A 19,011-nucleotide genomic window follows, 5' to 3' on the forward strand; every position below is an offset into this window, starting at 1 on the left:
CAAGCGAACACAGAAGCTTTGAAACTTTCGGAGGCAAATAAACGTGCTGCTGCTGAGCTTCGAGAGCTTAAGGAGAAGAAAAGGAAGTTGATTGAGGATGCTGAACGAGAAGTGTCCATCATCAACGAACGTGTTAAGGAGCTGCAGAAATAAGTACCATAACTTCCTTAGAATTGAAATCGAGTTTTCGGACTATTGTGGACCTTTTACATAATTTAGTCATTTACAAAACATTGAAGGCTAGAATTTAACTTTTCATAAAAATTGTATTTTTGTGTTATCAATGGTGTAATGTATAAAATATTACAAGGTCACTATGTTTTTATCATAATTTGTTTTGAAAATGGTGTCGTGTAGTGTGTTTATATTGTTTGTATAAATGTCACAGTGTTGAGGCAGAAGTGTTATAAGGTATACAGCTGAACTTTATCAGGATACGTTACAAAAAGGGTTGTTACCACGGACAGGTTTTCAAATAAACCTTTTAAGACCAAGTGTTCAGGCATGTGTATGAATGCCTGTATATGTTTGTAAATTTTGTTTAACCATCTTTATTTTTGTAAATCCTCTGAATATCTTTGCAAATTAAATTTTTTAAACTTAGAAATTACTATAATTTAGTTTCTGTTATGACACTAAAGATCAAAACTTTTGTACAGGAATTTTCTCAGAAGTGTACAGGAATGTACAGAAATTGTACAGGAATTTTGTTAGCTCAGTTTGGTAGACACCCTGTATATTTCATTTGTGAATGTTTTAAATAGTTTATAAGGTTATATTACCTGTTTTTATCTTTTTATTTTTATAAAGCCGTTCAAGTTCTTTATTATTTACATGTTTTAATTCTTTTATCAAGTGACTAGGTGTTTTTCAGTTTCTTTTTTAATACAAATATTTGTTGCTTGGGTAATTTTCTCATTTAGAATCATTTGTAAGCTCTAGTATTGTTTGAGGAACATGGCTGGTTTTTTTTATTTTAAGTTAAGGTAAGAAAGAAAAAGTCAGGTGTGCGACTTCGTGGCAACGAAACTTGTAGATAATTTTTGATAACACACACTCTGGCATGCTCTGCATGTATATATATGATAGGGAAAAACAACAGGTGTGAGCATGTCATCACAGTGTGTGAGCATGATGTCACAGTATGTAAATAATATGGTGTAGAATATTCTGTGGAGGTTTTTGTTTTGGCTAGTCGGAAGAAACCATGTAGTACAGTAAGGTATTGTAAGTTTTATATTCAAAGAAGGGCTTTGGTATGCTAGTTTGTAAGAGTGTGATGTGATTGGTCTACGAGACTACATAACTGCATTATTCCTGTGTGGAAACACCTGGTGTCGTCGTTTCTATCAGTCTTTGCTCCAATTTTGACAGGACAGGTTGCGTCTGTCAGTAGTTCAATAAAACAATAAAATGATGTAGGTAGTTTTAGAGCAAATTTAACATCTACGGTCCAGATTGTGCCTATTTTTGACCTTTGTTTTGGAATTTTATTAGAATGTTTTGATAGTAAACATTGGCAGTAGCCTATGACAGGGCAGTACTGAATTTTTTCTTCGTCCCAGGTTCTTTTCGTTTCCTTGGCGGTATCATGGACATGAATCAACCATAGAATTTAATCATCAGTAATTACATCTTAATAAATTTTTCCAATTATTCGGCTTAGTCAAATAATATATTGTATTTTGATTGGGAAAATTACATGTTACTGTCTCTGAACTTCTTGTGAAACTGTGTCCAATTTATTCAGTGTGAACATTGTGTTTTTTCTTTAAAAATCAAAAATAATTTTCCAAGATTATTTTTGGAATCTTTTATTCAATAAACCAGTCATATGAAATTTTTGTGTGGAGTCTTACCTCAAAATTTATGAACTTTACAGAGACTTATACAACTCAAAAATTATTAAAGAGCCTTTTGTATTGGTTGAATAGCCAAGTCAAACTGATTCGTAACATGGTTCTGATTCAAATGTATCACTTTGCACAAACCAACTACCTTAAGAAAACAAACTACATGAAGTAAACAATTTTTAGAAATATTTTAAAAACTTAAAATATTTTACATCAAATCATATAGCCTAATAAACACATTTCAATCATAAACAAGCATTCTTTTATTAATCCCAAACACACATAAATATTTCTAACAAATTGGTACAGCCTGCAACAATTTTTTTTATCTTATGATACTATTATATTAATGTATATGCCATTTACCGTATTTTATGGTGGCACTTGTATACTAATGTAAACAAACAACTCAAAAATAAAATCCTCCCTAAGTAAAACACTTCACGCAATATTGCAATGCGCCTCTGCAGAACTATCAAGCATATTTAACACTACCAAAAATACTGTTTTCTGAATTTTATTTACATAATTTTATATATTGAGGACATAGCTGTTTACCCGAGGCTGTTTGAAGTGGGCACGTGGACCCGGCTGAGACTCCCGGTCAGGGCGTTACTTGGCCCGTGTGATGCGAGATACTGGTTCTCTAACTACTCGAGCTAATTTATTAAGATCCGGCCCGCTCTAGGCGACTAACACACACACATACCGCGGGGTTGGAGACACGTGGCCACACATCTGGTCTCAGCCGATGACGAAGAGAACTGGGGCGAGCAGCAGGCAGCTTCCCGCCGTAACAAAACCGTTATTCTACTCTGTGACCCTGTGCCAAGGGTTAGTTTTAAAGAAGAGACAAAACACTCTTATAATTTATACAGACTCGGAATATTAAACACCCGCTACGTTTTATAATCACATATAATAATAATTGTTGTTCTTGGTTTCTGGGTGACGTCGCACTGCGGTAGTCCGTGGCGCGCAATTTGAACACACGCACGTTCACATACGTCGGCGGTACAAATGCCGGGAAGGAGGGGAACTGGACAGTGGAGTCAGACCAGGCTTACGAGGCGAAGCCCCGGCTGACGTCAATATAAATACTGTATTATATATGCTTGTAATTTTTTTTTCAAGAATTACTGTCTAACTTAACCTAGGGTAAATTGTGGGAACCAACTGGTAACTATGTTTTCATTATTAATATGGTGCCACCTACATCATCAAAATGTGCTACCTAAAAATTCTGACTTGATGTAAGTTTTTGGACATACGCCATTGCTAAGAACTTTTTCTGTTGAAGAAAAACTAATAAATAAAATAAATAAAAATACACAAGAAAGACAAAAAACACACAAAATTTTTTTGTTTTTTGTCTTTCTTGTGTATTTTTATTTATTTTATTTATTAGTTTTTCTTCAACAGAAAAAGTTCTTAGCAATGGCGTATGTCCAAAAACTACATCAAGTCATGCACTCCCATTGCAAAAATCTTTTAAAGATAACTAAAAATTCTGATTTTTTTTTCCAGAATAACCTTCAATTCTCAAGGATGAGCAAAGAGGATAGCATTTGTTGGTATCATGGAAAACTTTCACGTGAAGCAGCAGAAGAAATTCTAAGAGGTGAATGTATATTTTTTTACTTATTTTTTAAGTCGGTTTAGATTTATGATAGGCCTATTGTGTTAAATGCAAGTAGGACGCCCTGCGTTTTACGTGTGCCCAATCTTCCGCTCGAGAACACACTAACATTAACTTTAAATTCTTTTATTGAAATTGGCAGCCTCCATCATGAGTCTGTTCTGAGTTTCACGGAAAATGATGGCGATTTGTTTCCAGTTATATTTATCAAAAATAAATGACAATAAATACATTGCATTTAGCAGAAACAACACAATGTCAGTCAGCTTGTAGGTAGATAATAAAAAAAGTTTCACATTTGTGGGTTAAGTACAGACCATGATAACTAATACAGTTACAAAATACAAAAATAATGCTTATTGGAAAACTTTACAAATTCTTACAATAAAGGTCATCTGCATGTCAGCATGGGCAGAAATTAATATGCACCAACTAATAGACTAATATGCATCATTAGACTGAGAAATGCACGACTCGGCTCATGCCATGCCTTCTCAGTGTGTTTCGGATGTCGCCTTACAAGGATTAACATATTGCTTAACAAATTGTTTAACTCCGAATTCAAGGGACAGGCTAATTGGTCGTAAGTGACCATATGCTGTTTTAGACCACGAGGAAGACTAGTTGTATGTGAGATGGCAAGAGTGAAACCAACATGGGGGGCTAGCGATCAAGGCCTATTAGGCCTGAAGGGGTGATGCAGTGCAACATACGCAGGTACCTGGGGGCGTTCACAGAGTAAAATCAAAATCTCGGCAAAATATTCTAAGAATCCTATGAGCCATGTAGTCATACTACATCAAAATATTAATTATAAAGTAAGGATTGAAATGAAATTCAGAATCATTCGCACAGGAAAAATTTACAATGCAGTGCTGCCCACATCAGACACCTACAAAACAAGGAACATACTTATGGGCTCTTGGATGTTTGACCATCTTGCCGCCCCGAAGCCCCAAGTGAGGAAGCGCGGCCAGCAGAACAAAAATGAGCACACTGCCCCATCCCATTAATGTTGCGGAAGTTTAAGCATGTGCGACCCTTGTCCAACGAGCCGTGAGGGAGGGAGGCCACTAAATGTACGAGTGGGACAATAAGGAAAGAAACAACACGTTCCTAGAGGGGGGGGGGGGGGGTGGAAGCTATTGATCGCAGGGTGCTACCATCAAAGCTAAGGTCCAGCGACTCGGTTCATTGTCAAACACATTTTTTAAAATAATGTATTAATTTTTTTATGCAACACTAAGTTACTGATGATAATACTATGCTCTGCCTACTACCCTTGAGCCCAGGGGTGCCAACCCATTCAACCAACTCATGGGTTTTCATTTTAGGTTCAGATTGTTTACTAAAACCCAGTTGAGAATTCAAATTTTATCGCTAGCCGGGTTTCTTAAGTTACTTCAAAAATAAAGTTGTGTTAACTTTTTATGTGAAAAAGGGTCACAACTTAAATACCCACCTAAAAAGTACTCCATTATAGGTGATACTTAGGCTCTAGCCAGGCAGTCACCAATCCAATGGTCATCCACCTAATTATAGACTTTAAAAGTTTGTGAACTTTCTCTACATCCACATTGTTTTTTGATTAAGGCATACATAACCAAAAATTAAAAAAAAAAGTTAGTTTAACTAAGGAATAACATTCTGTGTAGCCAAACTTGTTTGTATTTGTTTGTGTAGCACAGAAAGAAAGAAGAGAGAGAGGAGGGCACGCATTTACAGTATTTGGTATGTACTGTTAATTTACAGACAAAAAGTTTGACACATTTCTGTAATGTTGCAGAAACAGTACATAATACAGCAAGGTAATATGTTCATTCCAGAAAGTTATCAGAAACATTATTTGCTGTACAGGTTGACAGCTTCATGAAAGTTTTCATTAAAACAAAGGATAAGGTGATTTATGCATGACTCATTACCACTTACAGCCTGTATCTTGTTCTTGGTGTTGTTTTCAAGTTTAATAAGAACCAGCCCAAATTATTTACAAAAATAATCATGCACAAAACCATAAACAATAATTTTTGAGTTTAGGGTTTTTCCTATAGAAAAATTACTACCAACCTATATGTTGGTCAACACTTGCAACTAATGTTGCTTGATTGTCCAGCAAAAATGTGTTTTTCAATTATAACTGTATTCTGAGAACTTAATAATGGGGAGGAAATTTTAGGGTAAAAATCATTATAAATGTGAAAATATATTTTTAAAAGTACTTGAAATCACTACAGGGTCATTCCAAATCAAATTATCCAGAAAAAACAAAATTTTGCACCCCACCCTCTCCGATTTTTATGAAATTTTTTATACAGCATCTATGAACAAATATAACAACGCATGTTTTTTATTTTGGCCAAATTCGCTTTAGTTTTTATTTTATAATTTTTTTAGAAAATGGTGCATTTTAACCAATCTGTTATTTGAGGTGCAAGATGAAAAAGGCACTTTTCAGTAAAAATTTAATTGTGAAGTTATTATTTAATAATAACTAATGAATTTTACAATTCTTACTTGAAATTTTATCAGGGTTCCAAAAATCAGGTTAAAAATAACATTAGACTCATATTAAACCCTGTTTTCACTCTTTAAAGTTGGCACTCTGTAATTTTTTTCATCTGTACAGCTATTTCTGTAAATGTTCATAACTTTTTTCTGGCTGATCCAATGAGGCTGAGAAATGTCTCATTTGAAAGAGGATAAAAAGTACTATAATAAAATAAAATTCATGGGTATTTGATGTTATTTATCATTTGATAAAAAGGGAAAAAATTATTATATTGCTGAAAATATGCAGGTTAGCTCTAAATCATTATGAAATCAATAGTTAGAACAATCATATTCATTTTATTTATTTATTATTACACATAACACATAGTTTGTGTACACTTTAAAATTAGTTAACCTTCTTTTACTTGAGATTTACATTTACAGTAAACTCTCGATTATCCATGTTAATTAGAACCCACCAATGTAAAAACCCTGGATAATCCTTTTCATGCTAAGAGTCCTCGAATTTGGATTGCACCATATATTTTCCTTCAGTAGAATTCTGAGCACAAGAGAAGTCTTTGTATTTTTTTCTCAGCTATTGGAATGTAAACCTTACAGCACTGCCCCCCGTCCCCTGCTCCGCACACATGTATTTCTCCATCTGCTGGAGAGGCCCCCTTCTCCTTCCTTCCTTGTATTTAATTTTTTTTTCCTTGGTGGAAAGTTATTATTTCTTCTCAGTCCCTTGCCAGTTAGTCACATGACCATAGAAAAAAAATGGTAGGTGGGAAGGGGGGGGGGTTTCCAGTCAGACAGGGGCAGGCTGAAACAAAACAGGCGGCTGTGAAGCAGCTTTCAGGCCCCCCACCCCCCTCTGTAATCTTGAGGAACTGTACTCAGCTTTTAAATAAATGTACCCTAATGCCAAAATTGGACTATTAAAGTTTTGTGAACTTAGGCCCAAGTGGTGTGTAACAGTTAATCAAAGAGGAGTTCATTCAGTATGTGTTTGTTGCATTCATCAAAATCCTGTACTACTAATAAGTCCAATGAATCTGGATAAAATAAAATTGAAGGAATTAACTAAAATGTTAATGTGTGAAGATGTAAAAAGAGAATGCATGTTAAGAATGTGTGATAAATGTCCTAATTCTGACAAATTGAATGATTTAGTTAAAACAACACTGGAAGGTTATGATGATAAAGACCAAATAATATTCAAGCTGAGGGCGTACCGGTGTTGTGAGAATATCGGTGGAAATTAATGGGCGCCACCACGTGAGTGGGCACGTGGACCCGGCTGAAAGACTCTAACTCAGGGCGTTACGTGGCCCGTGTGCGGTGAGATATTAGCCCTCAAAATGTTATACGCAGCTCCTGTCCCTAACTAAGCTCGCTCTCAGCGTCGGGCACGCTTCTAATTACCGCAGTGGGCTCTCAGGGCGTCCCACACGCCGCTGACCAGGTTAGGGACCCACGTGGCCCCCCGAACACAAAACACGTAACACAGTTAATTGGCTTTTATTCTACTCACGGTACACGTCCTTACACGATCCTCCACTGATACAACTGTAAAACGCCCGAGGCACGAATCAGATTAGGTGAGGAGGCGAACCACGCACGTGGCCGTCTCAAGCCGTTACTTAATACACCGATGAGATAAAAACTCCGAAGAGTGAATAATTATTACTTAAGCAGTCTCTCCGACCGAGAGAGGCCCCGAGGATGAAAAGAAAGCGATTTGAATAAATTAAGTTACAGAATTACTACTCGGTGAACCAACGGTGATGTCCTCGGGGTGTCTGCAGAGACGTCCGCTCTCGGCCGGCTGTAGAAGGAGACTGGGGTGAGCTCATGGCTTGCGGGTGGCAACATGGCGTCCTTCGCGCCGAACACAACTACCGTTACAACTTTGCTGTAGCGTGCCCCGGGTTACTATTATAAAATACATAAATCCTTTTACAATAATTATTAGATTACTTCCATGTCCAGGCCGTCTGTAATAATTACTTATAAACATAAAACAGGGTTCAAATGAGTTTCATGCTAGTTCCTCCGTCGCCCGCTAGGGAGCGTCCTTGTTTGTGCTTGGACTTATAAAAATAACAAAAGATCATGAAGTTATTAATTAAAAGACACTCACATGCATAACCGTCGTTACACTGTTTTGGGGCGGAAAGAAAAAGGATTACAATATTAATTAACATCTTTAGGGGTGCGGCGCACTGCAGCTAAGCGCCCTCTTGCTGTATTTCGTGGCGCGCAGTTTGAATCGCACACGGCTACGTACGTCACGACACAAATGCCGGGTAGGAAAGGTGGTGGGAAAGGGAACGGAGGATGATCAGGCTCGTGGGGCGAAGCCCCGGCTGACGTCAAAGCAATGGACAAATACTGACCGGAGCCAGCTTCAAACAATGGTCCTACGATTGTCCGAGTATATTACACCATTAAATGAAAAACTTGAAACCTTGATACCTCATTCTTATATTTCAAAGCAACAATCTGAATACCTACATAAAAAAGAGGAAAGAAAATGTATCCCAAAACTAAGTGCTTTGCTTTATGGATTTTTCTGAAAATTACGGATTTATCCTTCAAGATGAGATTCAAAGTTATCATCGGTCCCATGCATCTTGCACACTACATCCATTAGTAGTTTATTACAGAGACAATGATAGCTCCTCTGTTTCACAGCAATCATTTTTCCTTTTTATCAGATTACATGAAACATGATGTAAACTTTGTTTATGAAGTAGCTACAAAGCAGAATTTGCAGTTACATGAAAGCAAAAAAACCAAAAGTAACAACAGTATAATACATCACAGATGGCTGTTCTGCACTATACAAAAATTTCAAGAGTTTAGTCAATCTTTGTTTTCATGAAGCAGATTTTAGTCTAAAAGCTTCCTGGACTTTTCATGCCATGTTACAAGAGCCAACCTCCAAAGACCATATAAAGACCAAATTTGCACACCAGAAGAAATGTTTAAGTTTTGTAGTAAACACTTTTCAAAAATAATATTTCAATTCATTAATATAGATAGTGTAGAAAATGTAGAACCAAAGTTGCCTCAGCGTTTTAGTGAACATAAAACTGTACCTGGCACAAGATCTTTCCATTTTTTCCAACCACTATCTAATACTGTAATAGCAGCAAAACGGATAAGCAGTGACAAATTTTTTTCATCGAGGTATAGTTTATCACAAAAACTAGAACTTCCAAATTTCCAACCAAATACCTAAATAGGCTGTGTGTATGAAGATAAGTGCTTCATTGGACTCATTTTGGAGCTTGATGATGACAATAAAGATGATTATATCAATTTTATGCACCCTCACTGGCCATCACAGACATTTTTTTGGCCAGAAAACTGAAATGTTGGAAGAGAGGATAAGTGCTGGGTCCCTTTTACAAACATAATTTGCTCCATAGATGTTCCACAATTAAGTGCTCAAGTTGGACGAATGATGTTCAGTCTTTCTAAAAAAAAGTGTTTAAAACATTAATGCTGCCTGGCCAAGGAAATATTAAGTTTCATATCAACAAAAAAGGTAAGCCAAAAAATTAAAAAACTTTATTAATACCTATAATTTTTAACACACTTTAACTACCTACTCGACACTTGAATGTTATCCAAAAATCCTAAGTAGTATCCTTTACAAAATTAAAACTATATGATTAGTTTCATTAGCCTATTAGAGTGTAAAAGCTATTTGTTATGTGTAATAATAAAATTAATATAATTGTTCCAACCATTGATTTGATAACGATTTACAGCTAATATGCATCTTTTCAGCAATATAATATGTTTTTCCCTTTTTATCGAATGATAACATCAAATACCCATGAATTTTATTTTATATTATTATATTACTTTTCATCCTCTTTCAAATGAGACATTTCTCAGCCTCATTGGATCAGCCAGAAAAAAGTTATGAACATTTATGGAAATAGCCGTACAGATGAAAAAAATTACAGAGCGCCAACTTTAAAGAGTGAAAACAGGGTTTAATATGAGTCTAATGTTATTTTTAACCTTATTTTTGGAACCCTGATGAAATTTCAAGTAAGAATTGTAAAATTCATTAGTTATTATTAAATAATAACTTCACAATTAGATATTTCTTGAAAAGTGCCTTTTTCATCTTGCACCTCAAACAACAGATCAGTTAAAATGCACCATTTTCTAAAAAAACTTATAAAATAAAAACTAAAGCGAATTTGTCCAAAATAAAAAATACACGTTATATTTGTTCATAGGTGCTGTAAAAAAAATTTCAAGAAAATCTGAGGGGGTGGGGTGTAGACCCCTGGATGATTTGAGATGGATTGGCCCTACAATTAAAACTTTCCAAACAATCTAATAAGTTAAGAACAGAAAACAAATGAAAAAATTACAATGGAAAGTAAAGCATTCTAATCGCAATGTTAACTTGTTGTTCATAGGGTTACATTTCCTTATGGAAAGAAGTTAAGAGGGCACCACTATGTTAAGGGCACACAGACTGGATTACTACATAAATAAAATAGCAAGATTTTTTTTAAAATCTGGAAGAAATAATCTGAAATAAATACACTCAGTATGAAATAATGGTCATGTGTATCTTATGTATGAATTCAAAAATACATACTTAATCAGTGCTCCCTTTCTGCTAGCAATGCCACCAATATGTTATCCACCAGTTAACCATTGGCATTATTGACCATATTATTTTAGCAATTGTGGACTAAACTTAGCAAAAAGATAATGCAACAACTACAGCTCAGGTGGGATATATAAAAATCTACAAGCAAAACCGCTAATAATACCAGAAAGTGCCTCAAGGAAATAACAAATGATACTTCCTACTCGCAAAGGCAATTCCGTGGTATGCAACCAGTGTTTGGCTGACTGTTCCCACTAGCCACAACTGAAACGTGCCGTGAGTGAGCATCTCTAGTTTCAATTGGAAGGAATTTACAGACATGGAGTAGGCCGCATTGACTTGAGTGCTTGCCACATGCATCAATCAAAGTACGAAACCAATGTGACACTTAACAAAAGAGCTACAAGAGAGAATAACATATCAGACAGTGTGCGATTCCATACCATAAATATTTTTTTTTGTGCAGGAAGTATGGCCTACTTTCTGGCATTAATCACGCTGAAACTTTTGCATGCATCATGCACTGAATTTGTGCATCTTAGGCAGTTTGTGTTCATTATATCATACATCTCAATGAATTGGCATCAAATATTCAAGCCATCTGAAAGGCACAAATTTTGTTTGCAATAAGTGTGTGCTACCACCCCCTATTATTTTGATGAAGTGGAAGTACTATTGTAGTTTAATTTTAAATAATTTTCAATATTTTGTACAAATACAGTTTCTAAAACAGATTTTAAGGACAGATTTTACCCTTAGGAAGTGCGCTGCATATACAATAAAACTCCTATTTTAAGTTTTCAAAACAACAGAGGAAAAAATGGTCTAAATGAAGGAATAATTTATATAAATGAAATCCCGCAAACATTAAAAATGCCTATTTTAACTTTTATCCGCATTTAGTATCTTTGAAAACCGATAAATTTTGTAGAAAAGACAGTATTTGATCCTAAATAATAAATAAATAAGTTATGAGTGGAATTTTTTATTGGTATTAATATTTATATCAGCATCAAAAGTTTTTCATTAATAAAATTGCTGCTGTCACTGACATCAATAAGCTATAAGTCAATTATAAAACATGGCTGCAGTATAATAATTTTAATGTAACTGCACAGTTACTTTTTAAAGTATTGTTTTAGCACATCGTAGATAATTGTTCAAGGTGTTAATTAATTATGCAATAAATTTCTAGGCAATGAGACAGAAAAATTTTTTCTCAGCACTGGCAAAAGGAAATTTTCTTAGCACTAGGAATAAAAACCATATTTTCTAGTGCTGTAAATAACAGGAATGGAATACATTGCAAATATAGGGTGCTAGTTGGGAAACCAAAATATCAATGTAATTGTGGGGAGAGAGTAATTGAGATGAATAAAAAAAAAAATGTTGTACTTATATATATGTGCTACCTCAATTTCCATTAGGAATCACCTTCCAAATTTTTTTGTTATTTTGGGTGAGTTTGTGAACAATCTGTGTACATTGAGGTATGTGTAAATTATATTGTCTTTGACAACTGAAAAAAATGATAGGAGTGTTTTTTTTGTTTGTTATGCAAGCTATGTTTTAAACATAATTTTTTTTTCTGATACAAACACTTTGTTTTCTTTTATAGATGAAAATTATGGAAATGGCTCATTTCTTGTCCGTGAAAGTAACACAGCTGCAGGGGATTATGTTTTATCAGTTCTTTATGAAGGAGAAATTATTCACTACCAAATTAGAAGACATGGGGAAGATGCATTTTTTTCAATAGGTGAGTTTGTTAAATGGGAATTTGTATTGAGGTAGGTACCTAAATAATTCTTCATGTGTTTAATGTATTCTGTTAGATAAAAACACCATTTATTGGTAAAGAAAAAATAATAGGTGGCAGGCTCATGCCAAGTTTAGTTGTTTTCTTTTATTGTTTTACTTAATAGTTTGTTTCAGTGTATATTTCAGTCTATTTATGTTTTATAATATTGGTATGTAATGTATGTGTAGAATGTTATGAATCAAAAATTCTTCATGGTCCATACTATTAATAATTAAAAAAAGTCTAGCATCGTAAATTGTGATCCAAAAGAAAGAAAAAAAAACTCTGAAATAATAGCTTGTATCCCTACTTATGGGAAAAAAGTACTAAGAACTCTAAATGCAAACTTTGCCTACAGCAGTAGTGTACACCTTTTAAAATAACAGAACAATGTACCTGTAAAATGTAATTTCACTTTATTTACTAAAAGAAAAATTATAAGTTTTTAGAAGGGATGACATCCCAAAATGTTAATTCTAGAGAGGATGAGACTGAAGGTAATCTTGTGTCAGAGGCATAACTAGGAGGGGATTGATAGCTTATAACATTTACCTTTCCTAATTTTGTTTCTATACACTCATCTAGAGACAGAAGAATTTTGCGAATCAATTTGACCTGCTGGTGGACTGAATTGCACCTATAAAACACTTTGAAAATAATCAATCACTATAAGACGTAGGTTAAAACAGTTCATAAAAGATTAAAGTGGCAAATTTTATTGATAAATTTGGGATGACATTCTGTTTCAAATAAGAGTTAATAGCCTAAAAGTTGTAGTTTTTTTATATTTTTACAGAAACTTGTCACATATTTTACTTTTGAATACTTTGCACAGTTTTTGTAGGGCAGGGCATTGCAAGTCTCTGCCCTCTCTCAAATTTTATTTACGTCCGGAAAAGTAATGGCAGAAAGTTACGAACGTAACATAGTCCTTGCATGAAATTTAAATTACAGTGAAATGTATTTAATCTGGCATGTTTGGGACCACACTCATGCTCGATTAGGGAATTAGCTTGATTATCAAACATTAGTATAGGTTTAATGGAAATACAAAATCTGAAATGTAACCTGCTAGGAAACAGGAAATGAAAACTGACTATGGATGAACTCTGAGCAAAGTATAATTGTTGGCAGCAAGAATCCACCTGAAAAAATCTGAATGGGAACAGCTGTATTGGTGCCAGATTACAGAATGTGCAGAATCATGGAATACCAGATTAAAGGCCTTTCACTGTACTGATGCTGACATATCCCGGCAGTTTTATGTATTATTGTTTGTTGCAATTATATCTTAATATATTTCTTAATAAACACATCTTTTTTTTGCATATGTAACCTAAATGTTTTTAATGTCTACAGTAATTTACAAACATGTTATTTTAACAGATGAACAGACAATCACGCACGGTCTGGAAACGCTTATTGAATATTACCAAGAAGAAGCACATGGTCTAGTGTCAAAACTTTCTTATATTTGCAAGAAAGACCCTCCACCTCATGATTCAAGACGCCATGGTAGAACAAACTTGCTCCATAGAGCTACCAAAGAAGGTTAGTAAAATTTGTTGTGTGGCCTTTTTTGGAATGATCTGCAGTGTTATGTATTTGTTTTTGTTTGAGTTTTATTGATGTTTCGAGATGATAACATGGAATTCCTTGCGAAAAATTTTAATTTTTAAAAATGGAAAATGTAGTGTAAACCATGCAAAATTCCAAATGTTTTGTTTTAAACTTTGTTATAAGGAGGGTGAAATTTTTGACAGGTGCTGTAAGGAACATTCAGATTTTGATAGCAAAAAATTATTATGAAATTAATAAAATTGTTATTGATACATATAACAGACATTTACCCTCAAAGATATTTTCAGTCTTTAAATTAGTCATTGGTATAGGTGTGTGTATTGGCATTTTAAAATTAATTTTCTTTTACATTTATTCTTTTCAAATTTAGCATTTTGTATGATTTTGGATTTAAAAAATTATCATTTTACAGCACATGTTGTGGTCAAGGCCAAGGCCACAAAAAATTCTGGTTCATATTTTTTATACTATTTTAGTTTGTGTGACTATTTACTTTAGTTTTTATTAAGTTTTATTATAAGTTTTAATATTTATTCACGGCAGCACAAATATGCAGGTAAATGTAAGCTATTTTATGTATGCGGCAGTCTAATAATTTTGTAAATTTTTAATTATTGTGTTTGTAACTTTCAATTGGTGAGTTATTTGCGATTAATTGAACTGCTATGGTGAACGCTAGGTAAACTAATTAGTGTGAGCTTGGGACAGGCCGATAGTTCAGTGATAATTTCGGATTGGGGTCAAGTAAGTGCAGCAGTGACCCAACAGATGGTGTTAGTGTGGCCGAAGAATAGAATTTAAAAAAAAATGGCATGTGGCATGGATGAGCGTGTCTGTGCGTAGCATCGAGAGAAGTTGGATTTGGGGCGGGCAGCTATGAACATGCAGGTGGCGAGGCCTGCACGTGCGAACAAGTATTGTGGGCGAATTTATAACGGTCGCCAGGAGTGTGCAGGTACGTCTTCAGTCATGGCCATATCGTGGATGGTTGTGGCATTTCCAGTTTATCAACATCTTGGCGATGTTTGCAGGACTTCATTTTACATGTTTTAGAAAATAAACAGTAAGTCACAATATTTCAATTTTATATTGCTTGCCTCAACCTTACCTAGGAGCCGATGGAGAGCAGTGCATCAGGTGGGATGTCAAACTTTTCCCAATTTAAATTCATGGCCTAGCAGAAGAAACGCCATGAGAAAAATTACATCAACTGTCTGAATTTAAAATTGCTGTGCAATTTAGGGGATTGCAATTTATAACAAACTGGTGTCTTGTTGCTGCCTGTAGGAGCCCCTTTTGATTGTAGAACCTTTAGGTGAAATTTTCTCTACATTTACAAATTTGGAAAGATGTTAAGCTCACTGAAGATTTACTATTTAATGTGTTTGAAAACCTCATTTGGTACCAAAGACAATGCCATTTACAATATAAAGTATATTTTTAATGGCCTTGGCAAAGACTAAAAGTACAATTGTATGTCCTATGGTTGCAGCCATTTGGAGATGAACTATTTGTATGATATTCCGAGTTATTTTGAATAGACTAGACCTGTGCATGTTATAAAAGAATTTAATATTTGTTTTGTGGTTTGTTAGTAAAAGTTTAATTTACTTAGTGTCCTGGTTCTACGCAACTCTGCTAATTTTTTGTTTTCATTTAGGACCATTGTTTAGGGGAGTTGCAACATTTTGGTTTTGATCTTAGTTCGCGAGTTTAGCAACTTGTTTTGTGTATGCGACTTCTGACAGAGAGCGACGAAGTTGTGCTCCACTGCAGATCAAATGGTGATTTGACCGGCAGGAGAGGCCACATTGTTAGCACACATCTTTCTCAGAAGTTTGAATTCTTTTGCAATGTGTGTGGTAGATTTTTACCTTTACACGAGCTTTTTAGCTACACGTTGACGTCGACCAGGGCTACGCCCTCCCTAAGCCCGATGGGCCTCACGCCCTCAACACCCCTCTCCTCCCACCACCACCCTCTATTTCAAACCTCCCGCCCCGTGTGCAGGTGTGTGTGTGTGCATGTGAGGCGCCAACAAGAGGCGGGAGTAAAGTCTGTGCCACGACCCCTTTTATTTTATTATTCAATTTTTATGTTTACCTACCTGTCTTTTCTTTAAATAATATTCTCTAAGTGTTTATGTTTTAAGTGCTAATTGTAAGGACGGCGCAGCGCCCCACGCGGCAGGCAATGGAACTACCCGCAACTAGTTTGAACCATAATCATAATTAAAATAATCAATACTCAACTTAAATAATTAACGAAACCTTGGTATGATTTTATTATAGAATTTTTAGTGTATTTCGTTTTAGTTAAAATATGTATTAATAAATAACAGGAGAGACTAACGGTAAAACCAGTGCTTTCCGGCCGCCATGCTGCCCTGGCCACTTCAGTCACTTCCGTTCGTCACCCGGGGTAAGATGCTTGGTGAGCACCGCGCAACTTCACATTTTTCTTAATCAACTGATCTTTTAACATCCTTCGGACTTTTTATCATTCTTAAACCTTTTTTGTATCTGCGAGGCCTACCCCGGGTGGCCGACTCGTTTTAATAAATATTTAAGTTCAATTCAAACATTTAATCACGAACCGCGTCCAAACTTCACGAGGCCAGGCCACGAGGTGACCTGGTCAGTCTGTAAACTTATTCTCTCCCGCCGTTGGCGTTAATAACAGTTTCATAGTGTATGTAGGTGTAGCGCGATTGGAGACGTGTTGTAACGTTGCTGAAATAAAAGGAGTACGTCGAACTAGTGATTTTTAGTCGAGTGACCACGTGTCCCTGCTCCTGAACCTCGAGGCGTGTGGGACGCCTGAAGAGCCCACTGTAACGATATCACGTGCTAAGGGAACCGAGCCTAGCCCTACACGGGTCACGTCACGCCCTGAAGAGAGTCTCCGCCGGGTCCACGTGCCCACATCACGTGGTGGCGCCCACTCCGACATTTAAATTGTTCGTTCCCTTACATCCCTAGTCACGACAACGTGATACAAAATACGACTTTGGACCAATGCTTTGGAATGCACACTGCATAAAAACATCTTTGATGGTTTTGTTTTTGCTGTAGCTTAAACAATGCTGGTGAAGTACATGTACAGAACAAGAAAATAGCTCTGCCCCAAAAAAGCTTTAGTAAAGAAACATAATAGTTGCTATCTGGTTTGGTATGGCTATTCAATACTTCTTCATCATTTGTTGGGAATGGCTTTATCTAAAAGTTACTGTTACTCACCTTTTGTTAGCATTGAAAAGATTTTGAATACACCTAACTTTAACTCTTCGTCCTGTTTCATTACAATACCAAATTCATGATGGATAATGCATAATGGTAAATACACAAAAAAGTTCAAGTAAATATACATCCATGGAACAAAAATTACATTTAATGTTAACCAAGCCATAAAAGTTTATTGGTACATACTAATGAGTTTATGGAAATTATTTTTCTTTATAAACTAACATTAAATTTCTAACAACATGTAAATTTAGTTTCTGACAAATTTTTCAAATGCATGGTTGTGTCAGGCTAACCCTGATGCCAGGGAAATAAACTTTGCGTTGCTTGGTGCAGGGAGACTGTTTTCAAGTGTTTCGTTGCAACTTGTGTAACTAGTGGCAGACCGAGCTTCAAATTTTTTTTTGGGAGGAAGGAGGGTGGTATGGATTGCCTCTTAGTTAAAAGGCGAGTCCGAAATCTTAAAGACTAATAAATAACCTATTAAAAGGCTATTTTATTATATTTTTTATGTCTTGATAAGTCATTATCAAAACTATGGAGTAGATTATTTTTTGTTAGCCCTCCAGTTTTATTTTTAGTTTTAAAGGTTTGTGAAAGGGTGGGGGGATAACTAACTTCCCCTACCACTGCAACTGCTTCTAAATAAACATGCTCAAAACATAAGAAGTTCCTTAGCAATTTGAATGGTTTGATTGTTCTTGGCAAAATAAATAGTATCAATTCTAATTAGTATTAAAATGTGGTTAGTAATTAAAGTTTACAAATTGTAAAGTGTATTAGCAATTTGTTTTTCAGGAAATTACATGGTAGTATCAGAACTGCTCAAATGTGGATACCGCAGTCTTGAAGCAAAAAACCAAGATGGCCAAACTGCTGTTCACTTAGCTAGTCGACTGGGAAAAGATGATATTTTAAAGAAGTTGATCCAAAGCGATGCAAATGTAAACTGCAGAGACACAGCAGGCTATGCACCACTTCATGTAAGCTGGATTTTTTTTTTTTTGTAATATAGGATTTCTACATCTTTGAAACATAGCAGCTTGTTGATGCAAACTAAAGTTTAGCTTGAAATTAAATAGTTCTTAATAAACTAAAGGATTTGAGTGGACCTGATTTTAGTGGACCTTGAACCACTTGATTTACAGCTCTGTGCTCATTTGTGATGGGGTCATTCCACATAATCTTACTAAATTCTGAAAATAGCTCCAGTTTAAACTTTGACATAATGCTATCAGATGTCTTAAAGGAAGCTGTGCAAAATTTAAACATGGCCTAACTGAAACGGTTATGGCACCAGAGCCCAGTGTATGGATAGGTGTGGGCAAAACAGTAGTAATTCATGTAAATTCTGTCAAGTTTGATGTTCTACGGCTATGCACGTAAGCAAGTCAACATGCTTAGTGTTGGTATTATAGATCATCTTTTTGTGGAGAATACAGAAATGCCTTATTTGGAAAGTTGGCTGTGGTATAGTTTTTAGAATTGGCTTCTGAAGTTACCACCAAATTTCTTAAACACAATTTTTAGTCATAATTTGACCACCTATTTCTTAGTGAAACATTGCTTTTCAGGAATTGACAATTTGGGGGTTTATACATGGCTTAAACCATGATTTAGTAGCAAGGCTCTGGAATGCTTTATTTTTTTCAATGCTGACTTATATTTGGTACTAAAATATTGAAAATGTTAAAGTGTTACTAATTTTCGTAAGTAAATACTGTGGCAACCCAGACTACTTCACTCCCCAC

At 35.3% G+C, this 19,011-nt stretch overlaps 1 protein-coding gene across 1 annotated transcript in view; it reads left to right on the forward strand.

Annotated features, from left to right (window-relative positions):
- The window catches only part of LOC134529670 (tyrosine-protein kinase Shark-like), a 73,707-nt gene that overhangs the window by 6,349 nt on the left and 48,347 nt on the right, over window positions 1-19,011 (forward strand). The window contains exons 2-5 of the mRNA XM_063364006.1: window positions 3,381-3,474; window positions 12,255-12,395; window positions 13,824-13,988; window positions 18,059-18,243. Of these exons, the coding sequence (XP_063220076.1) occupies window positions 3,381-3,474; window positions 12,255-12,395; window positions 13,824-13,988; window positions 18,059-18,243 (585 nt within the window). The remainder of the gene's footprint in view (window positions 1-3,380; window positions 3,475-12,254; window positions 12,396-13,823; window positions 13,989-18,058; window positions 18,244-19,011) is intronic.

The sequence above is a fragment of the Bacillus rossius genome, chromosome 2 (assembly GCF_032445375.1).
Source record: "Bacillus rossius redtenbacheri isolate Brsri chromosome 2, Brsri_v3, whole genome shotgun sequence".
Taxonomy (NCBI): domain Eukaryota; kingdom Metazoa; phylum Arthropoda; class Insecta; order Phasmatodea; family Bacillidae; genus Bacillus; species Bacillus rossius.